This window comes from Contarinia nasturtii, unplaced genomic scaffold, assembly GCF_009176525.2.
Source record: "Contarinia nasturtii isolate CC-2019 unplaced genomic scaffold, AAFC_CNas_1.1 Cnas_scaffold_129, whole genome shotgun sequence".
Classification (NCBI taxonomy): Eukaryota; Metazoa; Arthropoda; class Insecta; order Diptera; family Cecidomyiidae; genus Contarinia; species Contarinia nasturtii.
Window position 1 is genome coordinate 13323578 of NW_022197486.1, and position 20019 is coordinate 13343596.

Below are 20019 nucleotides of genomic sequence, written 5' to 3' on the forward strand. Positions count from 1 at the left end.
GCACACTGCATCCCATATTATTCTGTTGAGTTTTGTTGTTAAGCGGGAATCATACAACGAATACTATTCAGTTTTTTTATTTTGTTTTTAAGTTTATTTCGTTTGAAATTTCGTGCAGAGTTTTTAGTTGAATCTAACCCAAATAAATTATTTAAAAAAAACGATTTTGAAGAAGAAAAATACGTGAAAAAGTATGTCAACTCCAAATGAAAATGGTACACCATCGAAACGGGTTCGTGTTGAGAGCACTGGCTCTGGATCAAGAACACCCGGCCGTGATCCGATAACACCATCACGCCGAACACGATCTGGCTCCCAACAAACACCATCGCAACAACTTTTGCGAACACCAAACCGAAACCGTAAGTGATCAACAAGTTGCATTACCATTAAAACTGAAAATGTGCGGATTTTGCTAACTAAAATTTATTACGCATTAACAGAAATTCCACAACAAGATGTTGAAACGCCAATGCGTATTGGTGGCAATGTTCGTGGAAGTGTTGATGGCGGTGTAAGTGTTCGTGTTGCTAACTCGGATATTCCATCGTCGCCAATTGTACCATCGACCAGTCCGGGTAATACAAGCGTTCGTATGCAAGACATTGATTTGAGTTCACCGCTTAATTATGGCACACCAAGTTCAATGGGTTCAATTCGTACGCCCAGATCGGGTATTCGTGGTACACCAATACGTACACGGCCCGATATTCGTACCGATCGACATCTTCGACAAGTTAACATCGGTTCGGACAATGTAAGTTCTTATTGTGGTTGTTGTTGTTTTTTTTTTTTAATTTTCATTTGGTCATTTTTAAAATAGAGTTGCACAATGAACATTCTTGAAAATAGCAGTTCAATTGAATAAAAGTTTTGATTAAATTTATGTGCCTCTTTTCGCAGCTCGAGCCAATTGCCGAAGGTCGTTCGGATTCGGCACCGATTAGCGAAACAACGCCGCAGCTTGTCATTTGGGGTACAAATGTTGTGGTCAGCGAATGTAAGAAAAAGTTCACACAATTTTTATTGCGTTACATCAATTTGGATGTGGCTCAAGACGAAATGTCCGAAAATATAAATTTGAGTGAGCCACTCTATATGCAAAAATTGGAAGAAATTCATTCATTGGAAGAGCCATATTTGAATATAAATTGTAAGCATTTACAAACATTCGACGAAATGCTGTATCGCCAATTGATTTGCTATCCACAAGAAGTGATACCAACATTTGATATGGCCGTAAATGAAATGTTCTTTGAACGTTATCCGGCCGCTATTTTAGAGCATCAAATTCAAGTGCGACCATTCAATGCTGATAGAACACGTAATATGCGCGCATTGAATCCTGATGACATTGATCAATTGATTACGATTAGCGGTATGGTGATTCGATCATCAAATATTATTCCAGAAATGCGTGAAGCATTCTTCAAGTGTATCGTTTGTTCATTTACAACAAGCGTTGAAATTGATCGTGGCCGTATTCACGAGCCAACCATTTGCTCAAATTGTAATACAAACCATTGTTTCCAAATGATTCACAATCGTTCACAATTCACCGATAAACAATTGGTTAAATTGCAAGAATCGCCCGATGATATGGCCGCCGGTCAGACACCGCACAACGTTTTATTATTTGCACACAATGATTTATGCGATAAAGTTCAGGCTGGTGATCGTATCACCGTTACTGGCATTTATCGTGCCATACCAATACAGGAAAATCCACGTGCCCGCAATGTTAAATCCGTTTATCGTACGCACATCGATGTCGTGCACTATCGCAAGATTGACATGAAACGATTGTACGAAGAGGAAGAAGGGTATGTAAGAATTTGCTTCAAACAAAAAATATCACTCTTATGATAAAAAGATAGAAAAAACAGTTCCATTAAGTTTATTTCATTGAATTTTTGTTTGAATTCCAACAATTTTAAATTCAATTGTTTTGATGATAAACAATCAAACTTCTTTCGTTGTTTCCATCAACTAAAATGTTTTATGTGTTTTTTTTTTCTTTAGCAAAAGTCACATCTTTCCACCGGAACGCGTTGAATTGCTACGCAATTTGTCACAAAAGCCCGATGTGTATGACCGTTTGGCTCGTGCCATTGCACCGTCCATCTATGAAAATACCGATATCAAAAAAGGAATTCTACTGCAATTATTTGGTGGAACAAAAAAGACCCATGTGTCACTTGGACGTCAAAACTTTCGATCGGAATTGCATCTATTGCTTTGCGGTGATCCCGGAACATCAAAATCACAATTGCTTCAATACGTCTACAATTTGGTGCCACGTTCACAATACACATCTGGACGTGGTTCGTCTGCTGTAGGTCTAACCGCTTATGTTACAAAAGATCCAGAGACGCGACAACTTGTTTTGCAAACGTAATTATCTGTCATCGATTTCTTTCATTCTTTTATATGCTTGCATATCGTTTAAATATAATGATCAGAGTTTCTGTATACACATTGATTGTTTGAAATATTCAATTTAAATTATTTCATCTTGAATTATTCAATTGACATATTTTCCCATTTTTGATGAAGTACTTGTGGTGGAAAATATGAAGAATGAACTATCATAAATGAATGAAAACTTTTCTATTTATACGAAAAAAAAATCTCATTTAATATTTACAGTGGTGCATTGGTATTGGCCGACAATGGTATTTGCTGTATCGATGAATTCGATAAAATGAATGATTCAACACGTAGTGTATTGCACGAAGTGATGGAACAACAAACATTGAGCATTGCAAAAGCTGGTATTATTTGTCAATTGAATGCGCGTACATCAATTTTAGCTGCTGCCAATCCATCGGAATCACAATGGAATAAAAATAAAAATATTATTGACAATGTTCAGTTGCCACATACGCTACTGTCGCGTTTCGATTTAATTTTCTTGATTTTGGATCCACAAGACGAGGTGTTCGATCGACGTTTGGCATCGCATTTAGTTTCATTGTATTATGCCACACCACAAGATGAAGAAGATACATTATTTGTGAGTGATACTGATTATATTCACTTGATTAATTCATGAGTCGATTTCGTTTTTCCTGAGATCCCATTGAATGGAGCAAGCAACAAGTTAATCAAAATATTTTATTCTCTCTCTCTCTCTCTCTCTCTCTCTTTACCCTTCTCTGTGTCTCACTCCATTTTGGAATTGGATAGGACATGAGTGTGTTGCGAGACTATTTGGCATATGCAAAAGACCATATTCATCCAACATTGTCCGATGATGCACAACAGCGTTTGATTCAGGCATACGTTGATATGAGAAAAGTGGGTGCTGGACGTGGTCAGATTTCTGCTTATCCACGTCAATTGGAGAGTTTAATTCGTTTGGCCGAAGCACATGCCAAAGTTCGTCTCAGCAATGTCGTCCAAATTGAAGACGTTGAAGAAGCATGGAGGTAAGATAAAAACCATTCAACAAAGAAACATATCCCATTTTCCCATTTCAATTTTATTTCATTTTAATTGAATAAAATAATAAAAAAAAAATAATTCAATTAACGAAATGAACAAACGTACACAAATTGCACCAGTACGAGCAACAGCAATTTGTAAATGAAAATACATTTTGTATACGCTTATATTCCATGCATAAATAATTCAGAATGTAATTTCTCCCATTTTACTATCCCCTTTTGCAAAAATTCAGATTGCATCGTGAAGCCTTAAAACAATCGGCAACGGATCCGTTGTCGGGTAAAATCGATGTTGGTATTCTAACGACCGGTTTGTCGACGACAGCGCGTAAAAAGCGAGCTGATTTGGTGGCAAACATTAAGGATGTGCTAAAGAAGAAAGGCAAAGTGCCAACGGTTTCGTGGAACAAACTTTTCGCCGAATTGCGAGAAAATTCACAGATTGTAAGTATAGTTATACCAATGTAATAGAATATATATATTATTTTTAGTCTTTCCTCTTTTCATTTTATTTTCTCAAATATCATAAAATCATTTGGTATTTTTATACATTTTTTCTTGGTAGGATGTTCAATAGTCATATACATATATTATATGTGTTTTGGCCTTTCTATGCCTTCCATATAAGCCATGGTCAATTGTTATTCAACATTCGTCACGGTTCAATTGCAATGGCATTTAACCAACAAAGACATAGTGTACTACAAACACTAACACACCACCACCACCACCTTAAATCTCACATTGAAAATGAGCAAAAGAAAAACTCCATGCAAAACGGCATACAATAAACAGAATCTCAGCACTTTTGTAATGATTTTGTGCGCTCTTTTTGTATGTTTCTTATTTTTTTCCGGATATTTTTTTTTTGTTATTTATTTTTCAGACGATTTTTGTGTATTGAAGCAACTGAAACTTGTTTCTTTGTGTTCAATTTTCGCATAAGCATGTTCATGCACACATAGTTCCATTTGAGCATGGCTTTGTGCTGTAAGCGTGCAAGCAATTTTCCATATTCCATGAGTGTGTGTGTGTAAGAGAGTGTTGTGAGATGCTCCATGTCTTGCTGTGGATAACGAAACATTCTCTAATGTTTTTCATTGTTCTATCCTATTCGTCTTCCAGGTAGATAAACTGAGCAACAACAAAAATGACTTTAGTAAACATAAAACTGACCCAGTGATCGTTAAATGTCGGTTTTTTCTTCTTTTCTCTTTCGTGTTCTCTCTAACATTCTGATGAATATACAGAATCGCATTGTTTCTTAAGGTTTTCTTTATTTTTCTGTTGAAAACATTTTATGACTATGCTAAAAAAGAAGAGAAAAACTAACCGAAATTTTCTGTCTTTTCATTGCATCGAATCCCTCATTAGCCGATTGGTTATTTTATGATTTTCAGATGAATTGTTATTCATTTGTTTTTATATTCTTTTCTTTTTTGCAGCTAATTCAACGTGATGAATTCGAAGATGCACTTAAAGAAATCCAAGATGAAGGGATGATTGTTGTAATGGGCAAAAATACCATTCGAATATGCTAGACCAAACCGAATGGCCGATAAAAATCCACAAATAAACTGAAAATAAATTCACCATAAGAACACATCTCATTTTCCATTGCAACAAACTCAATTTTTGTTTTTCATTCATAAGCTAAATATTAAAACATCGTTAGGAAAGTTTTGTGTTTAGAAGCACGTTAGTTTTAGTATTTTATATGTTAAGTTTCTCGCATTTGCAAATTTGTGAACCAATTTCATTCTGCTTGTTCATTATGATTTTTTTTATTATGCGATTATCATCAGCCAAGACGTACAACTTTGATTATTATACTTGCTGAACAACTTTTTTTTCTATTCTACTTTTAAATCAATAAAATGAGTTTTTTTTTTGACAATATGAAAGGTAAAGCATTTTTTTTTACTTTGACTTTTGAATTGAAGAATTTGTTAGCACTTTTTTCAGCATCATGGAAATAGAGAAAGAAGAACATTTTTTCTTTGTAAAATATAATATCGAATTTATGATTTAATGCTTGACTACATTTCAGACGCATAATTCATATCCAGACCACCACCATCACCATCATCAATAAGACAGAAGTCTGTCTATCTAAAATGCGAGATAAGAATTGATTAGGATGCTTTTGCAGAATTAGATTACAGTAACAAAAAAAAAAACGAAATGAAGCAAACAAAATTATTTAGTTAGTTACATAAATATTTGAAGATGCCACATTTAAACAGCATGAAATATAATGGTGATGAAAATCAATTTAAGCAACAAATATCAATTTGTATTTGAGGAATTCTCATTTGCTTAAGGTTTTGTGTTTGCATGATTCGATTACTGTTTTCTCGTTACATTTTACATTTCATTAACTTGTTTGTATTTAATTTGCAAAGTGTAAGACTGTGTTTCATAATTATTTTGAGACAACAAATGATGCAAAGATGAGCTGAGGTACGTGGTGCAGAACGAGAGAAAGGATATGAAATTAACTATTGGGTGAAAATGAGAGAATAAATAAAAAATGGGTGATGCTCGCTGTGCGGCTTTTGTTGCAATTCATCAATAGAGAAGCATTTGTGTATATATAACTCTCTCTCTCTCTGTGTGTGTATGTGTGTGTACGCTGTCGTTAGATTTCATCGATACATTTTTGTTCGGTTCTTCGTTTTATTTCACTCGAATTCGTTTCTACTTTATTTTGCTGTTGTGTTTGGTCATTGTTTCAGCGTTCGGTTTTCTTCTTTTTTGTTGTTTTCGTCTCTTTTCCTCATTCACATTGTTTCATGTGCATTGCATTCGCGCGCATTTTATATCCATGAAGAGAAAGGAAGAGACATAGAGAGAGAGAGAGAGAGAGAGAGATTTTTTGTATTTGTGTGAGCTTTGTTCATTGTTTGTTAGTTTATATCGTTCTGTTGATGAAATTCTTGGAAATGAGGAGCTCTCTAAAATGTAACTCAATGTGCGCGCATTATATTCATTTTGTGCCCATTTTCGAGATTTTCAGATTTAATTTTTGTTCTCCTCTCACCCTTACATTCACCACCATCCGATGCATGCTCAATGGCATTTTGTTAAATAGAAACTCATTGTTTGGAACGACGAAATAAATATCAAACTGATGCATCAACCAAACAAATAATGTGTACCACACATACATATATCGTTTTTGACGCTAGCATTACTGGCCAATTATGACAAGGGCAACAACAACAACAACAGCAACTAGATCTGAACAATGTGCGGTTTTGTCATTTCATTAGCATTGATATTCGTAATTCAATTGCAATATGGATGCTTCGACAAATATTTGTAATTTACAATCTTTACATTAATTCTTCTCTTTGTGTCATTTTCAACCTGGATTTACAGCGAGCAACTTTTTCTTCAACAAAAGATGAACTTTAAGTAAGTATTCTTCTTGAAAATGATGATCTATCGTATTTTTTTTTCTTTCATTTCATCTGAACATTAATATCTGAGTTGTGTTTTTTGCACGTTTGGAAAAAAATGTTCTCTCGTCTATTTCTAGTTTGGTCGACGTGAAAAAGTGCAGAATTTCGACAAATTATCTGTACTTCAACAGTAAGAGCGACACACAAAAAATACAAAACTCGGCAAATTATTACCGACTCTAATGAATACTTTATTCATCAAGATAAAAACTTTTTTTGAATAGAAGATAAAAGTAATTATAGGGAGAAAACCGCACAATATTTGCGGCGCCTCACACAAACATATATAACTAAGAAGAAAACCACCCCCATTCCCAAAAAGGCTCAACAAAATGCCATTTTTGCTTCGATTTCTCGTCTTTTTCTTCCAAAACGCTATTACTAGATTTTTTTCTGCTTTTTTTATTGTGTAGATAGTCGCTTGATGCTTATATTTTTAGAGATCGTTTTTTTATTTGAGTTTATGACTTAGCTATGAATCGGGTGTGTAACATAAGCAATTTGAATTTGACCAGAGAAAGAGAGTGGTCTATATTTCTTTCAAACGTTAAACATTTCAAAAGACATTTAAAAATGAACACTAATGAAAACATCTGCGTCAAATTTGGAAGATATGTACGAATTTTTTTCTCTATTTCTCTTTTTTAACGTTCGCTACCGAGAAATCCACTTGAAGCAGTACTTACAAAACCCTGAAATTCGTCCTTTTTTCGAGTGGCCAAAACTATTTTTCCGTCTTGTTTAAAAGAAACTCTTTTCTTTTTCTTTTTCATTTACATGAAGATTTTCTTAATATTATGTTTCTTTTGAAGAGCATTCATAAGAGTCATTTTCATTAGCTACTACCTATATAGCCAACATGAATGGCAACAATTCTACAAATTTGCTACCAAACCTGCTTTTGAAAATAAAAAAAACGGAATAGAAGAAATGTGAAATCTATAAAATCGTTAGTTATTTTTCGGACTGAGAGCTGCTCTACACTTCATTCATTCTATTTCTTTTAATAGGATGGTAGTCTTTGTGTGTGTGTGTGTATGTGCATAATCATAGCGGCGGGTGTTTTTGATAGCGCGTGCGTTTTTATTGAATTAAATATTTAGCACTTGAAATGGATTGAAGTTGATTGAAAAAGACGGGCTTTCTGTTTCTCTTTTCATTCTCGGCTATTTTGTGTAGATATATTGATGAATTGCAATTATTATTGGATTCGATCAATAAGGGGCTCAAAGAACGGTTCAAATTAAAATACAAGACCCATTTCGAATCGATCACATAAGCCGAGTGTATGGCATCGAATTTGTGATTGTGTATGTATGCAAGAGAATATTACGTGCATGTTTGAATGCATTGCACACCCTCCAACACTATATTCTGAGTTAATACACCCGCTATCACGATTTCTATATGTCAGGCTCAGGGTGTTTGTTATTTTTTATCCCGAAATAATGACAAGAAATGCTCAATTTTTATTCAACACTCGCAACAAACACTCACACATACATATATCTATATAAAGAGCATATTTGTTGTGTAAATTTGGTTTGCGACATGTTCAAAGAGCCCAGCAACAAAACGATTTATCCATAATACACACACGATATCCAAACATTGCCCATGCATACAAATAATAATACGATACGATTTTCAATTGAATGCAATCAGCACCGTCTTGATATGCACACACGAGACGTGCATACACCATCTAGTTTACTAAATGTACTCGATATATGCGGTGTCTGTGTGTGCATTTGGTGTCTAATCATTTTAATGATTTGCTCTGTATAGTTTAGGCTTTATAGTTTTTTTTCTGTATGTTCATGATCTTACTCAATAGTCTGCATGCGATGCAACAACGATGACGGCAAAATGGTGTAGTAATACGAGCAACGTTAATGTGGTGCACTACGAACAAACATCCCAGCGAGATAGAACGATAGATATAGAGAAAATGAACGATCCGAGATTTAAATATGCTTCTCATCATACATAGTCAGTATGCAGGTAGTGAGTTTTTCGGAGGGAGAGAGACGGAGAGAGAGAGAGAGAAAACGAGAGAAAATTGAAATTCGATTATTCGCGTTTAACAACAACACACAATCTCGTATCGAACGCTGAATTGTGTCTCAAAAAGAATGTGTGTTGCATATTGTATTTCATCTCTGCGTTGAAATATTTTCTCAATGCGGAGAAAACAATAGGCATTCTAATTTGAGAGGAGACTTGAGCTCATGAAAAGTGGAGCTATTGTTCGTGCTTGTTTTTTTAACTTTATTTTTCGAAAATTCAAAACTCATCTCTGCTTCAACTTGTATTAATTGATATTTGAATATAATTGTTTTAGTTTCAATTCGAAAGAATGGAAAGTTTTTGAAACAAAAAAAAACTAAACATCAACTGAATGGAAATGATGCTTCAGTATAAATCAAATTCAATGTATTTTCGTTGCATATTTGAATGAATCGAAAGAAGAAGAAAAGTTTTCGTGTCGTTGCTCAACATATATGAATTTGTGTTGTGCCCTTGTATGTGTATAGGAAACGCGCGCAAAAACAAGCAGGCAACGCATTTGGCAAACGATAGGTTCAGTCAACAAAAATACCACTCAATTTTTCAACTTTCAATGTTACACATCGTCGATATGTTTTCCATGAGTTTGTCTATGTTTTCAGATCCCTTATTTTCGGTGCAGTTTTTCGGTGAATGCATTTGATTTGAAATAGAATAGAGTGAAAGCAACGCATCAGAAACCATATACCCATAAAGAGAAAATTGAACAATTTTTAGGGGTTCATTCTATTGTAGGTATAATAAATTCTTAGCTAAAAACAACAACAACTACAACGGTAGTATGGTTGGTGTGCGAGGCTAATATACACGACGACAAAACACAAGGCCAGAGAGTGAATATGAGCAGTATTGTGATGATAGAAAAAGAGAACTAGATGTAGGCTCACATTTGATGGTAAACTGACTCGAGACAAATATAGACGAAAATAAAAAAAAGGGCCAAAAACGTTTACAAACGAATCGTTACAACACCGACTTCTATCGTCTCGAACAGAGAACGAACAAAAAATATCTAATGCATACGAACAAACGCATCAATTTCAAGCACAAACACACAGAGGCAGACACATTTAAATAAGCACACATACATATAAGTACACACACAACGAAAGTGCACCGAATAACGACCATAATATTGACGCACTACGTGCTCAAGAGAACCGATAACGATTAGAAGATTTACTTATTTTTGTTACTTTCGGTGCACACATTTTTCTTCTATGCGTCGTTTATTCTCTTTCACTGTATGCCTGAGCCAAAATGTACTAGTTGCATCTCTTTTCCGTCGCTTGGTCACAACACAGTTGTCATTAGCAAAATCTTTAATTCCGCATTCTTTTCACTTTCATTCTCTGCCTCTCTTGTGTGATGTGTATGTGCGCGTCTTTTTTGTTTCTCGTTCTCACTTCGACACTTGTACTTGATTGTGTTGGTACATCAAATGTATTTATGTGTGTATTGTGTATTTTTTTTCATCGTCCAAACGTTCTGTGTATATAGAGACTATGCACTTGGAAACGATAGTTAGTTCAGTTCTGAAAATCATATGGCATTCATCGTGCTCATAATTTAAGTCAATTTATATATGTATATTTCAGTTTAGTTTTTTTTTTCGTTTAAATTTTATTTTTATTTTTTCAAATCGACAAGTTTTTGAAAACAAAAAACGTTACGAAATAGACAATTTTCACTAAAATTTACTGAAATTACATAGAAAACGAATGTTGTAACAAAACTATTAAAACGAACGTGGACATTCAAGTGCGGTATTTGTTTCATATTTCTTCCGTTTTTTTTTTGTTTGTTATTTTCGGTTTTCAACTTTCCATAATTTCTTTGCTTGTAACTTTTGTGTGCTTCTTTTGAAATCTGTGGGAATAAAAATCGCGCAAAAAATAAATGTATGTACAAACTAACGGAATAGAAAAAAACACCGACTGAAAAAAATGTGCTTCTGCGACCAGAGTCAGCAGTTCTAATATTGCGTCTTCATGCAAAATGCAAATTCCCGTTAAACGGCTATGAGTGAGAAAAAGAAGTAATAGACAGTAACGGCGCATATTTAAACGACTAAAACGATTCGCTTTTTATCATCTATTTGTTATACGGTAAGTAAAAAAACTTATTATTTCGTCTCTCCGGCACAATTTATTTAAAGAGAGTGGCTTTTTTTTCTTTGAAAGTCAATTTAAAAATAAAACTAACAGAGATAGACAAACAGAGTTGCTCTCTGACAAAAAGAAGCATGAAGAAAAAAAATTGAAAATAAACTTTTTCCATGCTGCATCGCTCTATCGAATGTGATTTGAGCTCCCGCATTTTTTTCGTATTTTTTTTTCGTATCATTCGCATGCTCGTATTTTCGATATTTTTCTGGCGAATTCGACAAATTTAATCGGTGCATAAACCTCGGCTATGTATCAATATAGTTAAGTGCTAAGAAAAAAAATATATATTCATACAAAAACGAATTATTTTGTATTGTTTTACACATAGATCTTCAATCAGTTTTCAATTTGGACAATACACGGACGCGCACACACACACACAGAGGGAAAGAAATTGGTAAGACCAGCGGAATGATGAGAAACTGAAAATACCGGTAAGTTTAATTTCATTTTTTTTTTTAATTTTTGCATGCTCTCCATATGATTTCATTTTTTTTCATATTTTCTAAGAAATCATTTAACATAATTTACAAACAAAATGATCAATTATCTGTTGCGTTTGTCGGTGTACATGTACTCTCTTTCGATTCGAAAAACCTAGAAAAATTCGAGTGGCAGACTACTGAAAATTTTCGAAAATGTATTTCTTTCTATGTTTTTATTTCGTTGTTGCCGCTGCCACCAAATATACAGTTGAGCCATGCGCATCGTTTGTTTCTCGATTCAAACGGGAAAATATTCGTGTAATGCAAGTCATATTAGGCGTTAACGTCTAACATGTGTTTTACTTTTCCGCACACACCTAGTGTGTAAGGTAAAGTATTGGAATCGGTCGAAAAATTAACACCCTCAAAAAACATGTTTATGAAAGCCATGCCTGTATGATATCGTAATGAGCTGAAACTTTGCACAGGTTATTTTTATCACACAAAAATGCCATTCCGAGAGTTTGAAGAAATTTCAACGCATATTAGGGTATCTCCCGAATAAAATTTTGGATTTTTCGCTCAAAAACGAAATTTTGTATGGGAAGTACCCTTAATATGCATTGAAATTTCTTCAAACGTTCAGAATGTTAACTTTTTCACATGATTACGATATCATATAGGCATGGCTGCGATACAAAAGTTCCCATTTTTAGTAGTTTTTTATGAAAAATGCTTCGAAAATTATTTGTATCGTAAAAATAATGTCAGATTCAGTTTTCTCGTGAAATCTTTGAGTAAAAGATTTGTAATAAATGCATGTTGTGGATCACGGTGCGGAAAAGTTCATCTTACGGATGTAAGACATTTTATTTTTTTGTCTTTTTTCCCGGATGTGGAATCTGCCAAAGATATCAATGGTGAGATGAACGATTAGCATGCACGATTCTAAACCACACCCTTGCACACTCTCCCCGCGGAACTGCCGTTAGGTATTACATCGCAGGGCTGGTTAGCATTTTATGCTTGTCTCTCCATTGTTTTTCTTCTTTGTTTTTCGGCTATGCAGAGCTCCTTTTGTACATTTTTGACAAAATTTAGGGTGTTTTGCCTAGTGTGTGTGTTTGTGTTATCAGTTAACATAAACCCCACATTTCCTCAAATCTTTTTCGGCTCGATATAATTTTTATATATTAACTTTTTATTTTATCTTTTTCAATCTATTTTTTAAAAATACAGAAAATATGGGTCTATTTCGTCGATTGAGAAGAGGTGTGTATTTTGTTAATTTATTTTTTCTTTGTGTTGTCTTATATATATCTATATATACATATTAAACCAGTTAGGCCCAAAATCTACAAAACTTGTGAAGTTCTAAAAAAATGTATTGTCCGTCTCAAATTAGGTAAATTTTGACCATCTCTTTATAGGTTTAGATAGACGTAAGGTTTTTAGAAAAGAAAAAGTTCAAATTATGTTAGTAAAAGTTTATTTTTGAAACAATATTTTTTCCCCCCAAAATGTGCCGTTGTTTGAATGATCAATGCTTTGAATCAGATTATTGAAAAAATTGTTTTTTTTACTCAGGGTCAGGCGTCAATCACATTCAAAATAATCAAGTTCAAGAAACTATTAATCAATTGCAAGACCAAGTTGAACTATTGAACACCGAAAATCAACAATTGAGAACCGAAAATCAACAATTGAGAACCGAAAATCAACAATTGAATGAAAAACAACGTTTTTCGAGTTCAGAAATATCTCGTTTGAACCAAAACTTAAATTGGGCAAACAAACTTATAGCAAAACAAGAAGAAGCTCAGCAAAAACAAGAAGAAGCTCAGCAAAAACAAGAAGAAGCTCAGCAAAAATACGAAAAAGCTCAGCAAAAATACGAAGAGACGGTAAATTCTCTTAAAAAACGAATCGGGGAACTAGAAGCAAAAATTGCTCCACCAAGTTCTCCAGCAGACAGCTCAGATTAAAAAAAGTATTTGCTGTTCCGTACAAAATGAGTAGTCTATTTAATCCAGGGTTTACTGCACCCACACCGAATATATTCGGTCCAATTGGTTCACATTTATCATCAAGAATCTCGGTTTCATCATCACCAGGCAGTAATTATAGCATTGATCATGTTAATGCAGAACAACAACAGGTACCACTGACACAAAATCATTGCTTCGGTGCAATTGGTGCACAATTGAGTGCAAATTTATCATCATTTAACGATTTTGCCGCAAGTTTAAAATTCAACACCAGCAGTTCCTTTTTGTTCAATCCAAATGTATGCGGTAGTTGTGAACGTTTTACACCAGAAAATCATTGTTTTGATTGCAGCGACAGTTTATGCAATCAATGTCTTGCTTTGCACATGCGTCATTTCGCAAACAAAAATCATACAATTCAAAGGATCATTGGACCACAAAATTCATTCAATCGTATGCCACGATTGCCATCACCATGTCATCTTGACGCTGAAAATCGTTGCAATATTCACTATGAAGAATTGCGTTATGTTTGTGAATCATGTAAGAATCTAATTTGTCAAGAATGCTCATTACGTGATCATAAGGAGCACCGTTGTACTGACATTCCCCAGTATGTCGATCAACCAATGAAAACGATTCAAGAACTTATGGAAATTGCCAGCGCTGGCAAGCATCAAATAAAAAAATGTATCGATCGTGTTATGAAATTTTCGCACTATCTGGATCGCGATGTTCATGATATTTTACAGCGTAGTCGCAAGAATAGTATTCGCGCAACAAACGGATCAATCAACAATGCAATTTTACGTTGCGAAGAAAAAGATCATGCATTTGCTGAAACTATTGAGAAATTCCGTCAAAGCAAAGGTGCCATTTATCTTGATCAATCAAGTAGTCTTCGTGCTGCGTTGGCCGGTATTGCAGCCGTAACCGATGATTTGAAACGTATCCGTAAAGTGATGAACGAATTTACAACATTTGATTTAGCTAAAGCATTAATCGATGCTGATAATAAAATCGATCATTTTATGAAACAAACAAGCAAATTGAATCCTTCACCAGTAAATGTACAACAATATTTAATTTCACTTGAACGAAGCAAAGATCAACCACAACAGCAACTCGTTCCCGATTTAGAACATTTGCTACAAAACAATGGTACCATGTTACATCCAGATATTGCCGCACTCGTTGCAGGCACCAGTCATATGAGTCTTATGCCAAATAATACACCGAAACCAGGACGGCGTCCAATAGTTCGTTCCAATCGATCAATATATCAAAATAATGGTCCGCAAATATTGCTGCCAACATCATTTGGCGCCGGTTTATCAACATCGACAATTTCACCGTGGTCAAATGGTTTATCATTGGGATTGCCAATGGTTAGTAATGAGCACATGAATCGTTTGCCAAATGAAGCAACGTTCCAGCAAGGTTATGTCACTTTCAATGCACCACAACCACAATTCGCTATAAATATGTTCAATATCAACGATGAACCACCAGCTTTTGGTCATTGCATTTTTAATTATGATGGTTCAGTTACGGCCGTTCGTCGCAATGAGCCTAGTTTATCATTTGCATATGATGGACCGCTCGAAGGACAATTGAGCCGACCATGGGGGGTTTGCGTCGATAAAGATGGTAGCATCATAATTGGTGATCGTCGTAATAATCGTATCCAGGTATTTTATCCAGATGGTACATTCAAATTTACGTTTGGAACAAAAGGCACTGGCGATGGTGAATTAGAATTACCAGCTGGTGTGACAACAGATCGATTAAATCGCATTATTGTTGCCGATAAAGATAATCATCGCGTTCAAGTGTTTTCACCAAGTGGTCGTTTCATTTTGAAATTTGGCACCTACGGACGTGACCTTGGTGAATTCCAATATCCATGGGATGTGGCTACCAATTCGAATGGTCACATTTTGGTCACCGACACACGAAATCATCGCATTCAAATGTTCACATCGATGGGACATTTCATTACAAAATATTCATTTGAAGCATATTATGATCGCCATTTAAAGAGCCACATTACACCGAGAGGCATTTGCTTTACACCAGAAGGAGATATTTTGGTCACAGATTTTGAAAATCATCGAATCATGAAAATGGATGGAAATTTAACGACGGTAAGTGCACATTTTTAACACACCAAAAGATAGAACAAAAAAAAAAACTGAGCCTGACAAAAAGCAGCAAAATAATACATTTTTTTTCCTTTTATGATTCCAATTTAGGTGAAGCTAGTGCGCGGACACGAAGGTGAACATGAGGTGAACGAGTTTAACCGGCCATCGGGCTTATGCTGTGATGATAAGGGTCAAGTCGTTATTGCGGATTCGAAAAATCAACGTGTGTTGGTATATAATTCCGATTTTGAGTTCAAATGGATGGTAAGTCAATACATTGTAAACATTGAATTCAATTCGATGATAAAATCCATTTGAAATGGGCATCGATTGTTTGTAAATAATTAATTTTGTTAAATCCAATTTAATTTTTCCCATTTATTTCGATTCCCTTTCTATCTTGTTTTCATTTTATTACATTTTTCATTGCATTCTGAAGAATAGAAAGCTATAAATGATTTTATTTATGTGTGCTTTTTACTCTTTCTTTAGTTGGATTTGCGTCGTTCATTATCCGAGTTAAATAATGAAAAGGATCGTCCGAGCGATGTAGCTATTTTACCGGATGGTCGTATTGTTGTGCTGTTCGAAACGTCTCCAGACACAAAAGATTTTCCGCATCCACTAAAAACTTTTGTTCAAATTTACTAAACGCAGACACACACTAAATGAGGATAATTGGTGATATCTTTTTCTATTTTCCACTGAATTGACAAATAGGTAAAAGATAAAGAATATCAAACTTTGAAATTTATTATTATTATTATTCTTTTTTTGCATTTCGACGATGAAAGATAAAACTAAAAACGAAAAAAGCCATGCATCCTTAATGCATATATTTGAATCAGTAAGGTATTGAGAAGTCAATCTTATGTACCTGTATAATAGGAATGAACATGTAGTATATGAATGAGCTCGTATTGTATCACTCTAGTGAATTTGATTGCAACTGTATTTTGAAAAGGAAACAAAAAGTATTCTGTTTTTTAAAGTAAATTGTTTGGAGGAAAAAGACTGAAGCAATATATAACTAGGTGCATACATAGATTCAATTATTGACATTATATAGGAAATGATACAAATTTAAGATTAAACAAATGAAAATTGTATGTTTTGTTTGATAGATTACATTTTTTTCGTGTTCTATTAATTTTTCGTGTAAGATCATTGATATTTTCTTTGTGCAGCAAATTGCCATACTGATGTTTTTATGTGAAATATCTTTTCTCATTTTATATGTAAATTCACAAAGAAAAATTACATAAATAAGTGTGTAAATTGATATATATCTTTATATACAATTATAAATCAAAAATCAACAAAATAATATAAAGAAAGAAAAATGCAAAAATTGTGAAATAATGACGATGACAATGTGTGTAATAATAACATACGAAATAAAATGTAATTGATGTGTTAGTAAAGAACCGTATTATATTGTGAAATACTAAATTAAGTGGAATTATGAAAGACTGCATATTTTAAACGTTAGAAATAATTGCAATGATCAAGAGATATTTTAAGAGACTGAACAGTTTTTACACTGAAATGGACATACAAACCACCGATTATCAAATTAATTATTAAGAGAACTTCGTGCACGTTCTGATGATATGTAACGATCATGTTGCATCAATGAGATTAAAGATTTGATCATGCAAATCTTAAAATTCAGACAAACACATGTTATGATTAGAATCTATTTTTATCTCATTTTGTTCAATATTTTAGATAGAATGTAGTGGCGATAGAATAACAAAAAAAATCCCTTTACCTTAGACATTATTGTTCTTTTTTTTTGTCGATTTAGAAATTCTTAAAGTTCCTTCCGAAAAAGCAAAATTATATACATTTTTAGAGAGAGAAAATGACTGAGAATTTTAAAATATTTGCTACAGGAGGCCTTTGAGTATTTTACAAATTAGCGTTTTATATGAATAGGACCATTTTAATATTATCAAATTGAATTTTTATTCAATATATTTTATTTACATAGATTAAACGAGAAAAATAATGCCACCATATCGGTCGGTTTGACTTAGAAAAATTGCCTAAGAGATATAAATACGGGTAGCATTTAAATGCAATGCACAGTATGATATTTTTAGTAATAAAATTTAGTATTTTATACCTGATGATTAGAATTAATTGTTCTACATATATTTAGTTCGAGTTTCATCGAATTCGGATTGATGATCGACATATACAACGAATTTCAAGCAGTATGATAGTTCAAAAAAATGCCATCTTACCAGGTTGCTTAAACCAATTTTATGATTAGAAATGAATAATATCTATATTTTATACAAATGCTTTTTTCGTGGCTTTTTTTGCATTTGTAGATGCGTCATCGATGAGTGATGCATCAAGATGAAACCAAACTATTAAAAAAGAATGATTTGACCTTTGTAGTGTGACATTGAAGGATATACTGAAAGAGAACGAGAAAATTTTAAATTTTTGTGATTTATTTAAATGTAGTTGGAAAGAAGGTTTTAAATTTTTCTTTCGTTTAGTAGTCAGAAAAAAGTCGACAATTCAAAGATGGGACATTTTTTTGGTTTAATTGCACTGTGTTTTTTCCCGTAGATATGATTTATACATATTCAAAGTGCCAATGGATTGGAAATTATTGAAATAAAAGTTACCTAAAGAGTGTGAAAATAAATGGAATGTTATGAACAGAATTAAAGGTGGTAAAAAAGGGAAAATAGAGAAAAAAAATCTTGATGCAAGGTTCAGCCAAATAATTTTTAGTGTGCTACAATGAAAAATGGATGAGGCAAAGCCATCGAGAATATAAATGAAAAATGGCAAAGATTTAAATCACAACATGAAATAGTATAAAAATTCGATTCAAGCATTTGTTTTGTGAACCATGGAAAACTCTCCGCATTGGCTGTATTTTTTTTTTTGTTTTTGAATTAACTAGTAAAGGTTTTTTTCATTTAATTTAAAAAAGAAAAAAGGGAAGAAATGATACAATTTTTGATTTTTTTGAAAAATTAATCACAGACAGGCTGATATGCAAGGACTTAAAGTACTTATAAAAACAAAATTCGATAATGAAAATTCATAAATATTTTTGAGTGATCATTTAAAAAACAAAAACAAAAAAATCGAGTCTGGATAATATTTTTTTTAAAATATTGTCCATTTTAGTATGTGTGAATAGAGAGACGAAAGAAAATGATAAGAATGATAAAATTTGATTGACATAGTGTAAAACTTAAAGAGTTTGAATGATTCGCATTGCAAAATTTTGATGTCTCTTTCCGAAGTTTTGCTAAGAGAATTTTATTTTCATTAAAAAAACAACAACTACAAAATAATACACGATAAGAAAGTAAATCTTTAAGTAAATAAGTGAATCCAATTACACGTATGATTTTGGAAAAGCGCAAATTAATCTCAGGTTTTGTTTTGTTAATGCATCATTCTCATTGCCAAAATCATATGTGAGCTGGTGTATTGAAAAGAAATCTCAAAGCTATAGGATATAAGTTGTACAATTTGATCGATTTAAAAAGGTTATGGGTGGCCCGGTCTAAACAAAATATACATATACATTACAAAAATTTAATCAAAATTTATTTGCATTAGAGATACTTAAACATATTTTTCCAAGCCAAGAAAGCAAAAAAAAAAAAAAAAACAAAAAAAATATTTAAGCTTATCTATATATCGGACAATTCGGCTACACATTCTATGATCTCGAGTGAAAGAATTTTTAGATATTTTTTATCTTTTGATAAGAAAACACCTCGAATTCGTGTTGCCATATTACAATTTAGCATTATTTCCATACAAAAAAAACATTGGCGTTCAAATTCAAAGTTCGTCGAAAAAATGAACAAAAAAATTCCTATTTTAGTCAGATTTCAAAATTATTTACTCTTTTTTCGGAAGTGATGAGATGTATTGTGTTTGCATTTTTTTTTTTTTTTGAAAAAGAACAATTTACAAAAATCGTATAGATAAATCAACCGACATGGCAATTATGAGAAAGATTTTGAATTGCACAATTATGCGTATTGTTTATGTGTTCAACGAAAACAAAAACACGCAAAAATAGAAATAATAATTAACGAAATGATATTAATTATATTCTACCTCATTTGATACCACTCACAACCATCACACATTTAATATATATATATATATTTTCTTCATATTCCTTAGTACAAATTTAAAAACAACAAAAATTCAATAGAAAAAATCTCTTTATATTTAAAATAATCGTCATATTTTGTAATGTGAACAAATTTTTTACAAATAAATATAAAGAGAAACAAAACATGGTGT

The 20019-nt window shown here is 33.1% G+C and overlaps 2 protein-coding genes across 5 annotated transcripts; both read left to right on the forward strand.

Moving 5' to 3' along the window:
- The first annotated feature begins 2 nt into the window (after positions 1–2).
- On the forward strand, positions 3–5353 carry LOC116346840 (DNA replication licensing factor MCM4). The gene is made up of 8 exons (XM_031777086.1): positions 3–362; positions 444–757; positions 904–1823; positions 2023–2394; positions 2650–3016; positions 3190–3431; positions 3683–3893; positions 4895–5353. Exons 1-8 carry the CDS (start codon positions 194–196, stop codon positions 4988–4990), a joined length of 2691 nt encoding a protein of 896 aa, XP_031632946.1. The 5' UTR covers positions 3–193; the 3' UTR covers positions 4991–5353.
- A 5196-nt stretch (positions 5354–10549) lies between these two features.
- On the forward strand, positions 10550–19254 carry LOC116341274 (protein wech). 4 transcript variants are annotated; one of them, XM_031768242.1, is made up of 8 exons: positions 10550–10747; positions 10911–11094; positions 11483–11588; positions 12819–12851; positions 12922–12984; positions 13167–15714; positions 15823–15978; positions 16207–19254. In XM_031768242.1, the coding sequence occupies exons 6-8, from the start codon at positions 13591–13593 to the stop codon at positions 16363–16365; spliced, it is 2439 nt and encodes an 812-aa protein (XP_031624102.1). In that variant the 5' UTR covers positions 10550–10747; positions 10911–11094; positions 11483–11588; positions 12819–12851; positions 12922–12984; positions 13167–13590; the 3' UTR covers positions 16366–19254. The 4 variants fall into 4 exon arrangements, with proteins under 4 accessions (XP_031624102.1, XP_031624094.1, XP_031624110.1 ...); XM_031768234.1 differs by lacking the exon at positions 10550–10747 and having other exon boundaries at positions 10775–11094; XM_031768250.1 differs by lacking the exon at positions 10550–10747 and having other exon boundaries at positions 10775–11094; positions 12926–12984.
- Positions 19255–20019: the final 765 nt, after the last annotated feature.

What these genes read in the sequence shown, in the direction of transcription:
- LOC116346840 (XM_031777086.1), top strand. Translation starts at nt 194, where the DNA reads ATGTCAACTCCAAATGAAAATGGTACACCATCGAAACGGGTTCGTGTT. An exon ending in CGACAACTTGTTTTGCAAAC is followed by an intron (nt 2,395 to 2,649) that starts GTAATTATCTGT and finishes TAATATTTACAG; the next exon opens with TGGTGCATTGGTATTGGCCG. An exon ending in ATGAAGAAGATACATTATTT is followed by an intron (nt 3,017 to 3,189) that starts GTGAGTGATACT and finishes GGAATTGGATAG; the next exon opens with GACATGAGTGTGTTGCGAGA.
- LOC116341274 (XM_031768242.1), top strand. Translation starts at nt 13,591, where the DNA reads ATGAGTAGTCTATTTAATCCAGGGTTTACTGCACCCACACCGAATATA. An exon ending in TGGATGGAAATTTAACGACG is followed by an intron (nt 15,715 to 15,822) that starts GTAAGTGCACAT and finishes ATTCCAATTTAG; the next exon opens with GTGAAGCTAGTGCGCGGACA. An exon ending in ATTTTGAGTTCAAATGGATG is followed by an intron (nt 15,979 to 16,206) that starts GTAAGTCAATAC and finishes CTCTTTCTTTAG; the next exon opens with TTGGATTTGCGTCGTTCATT.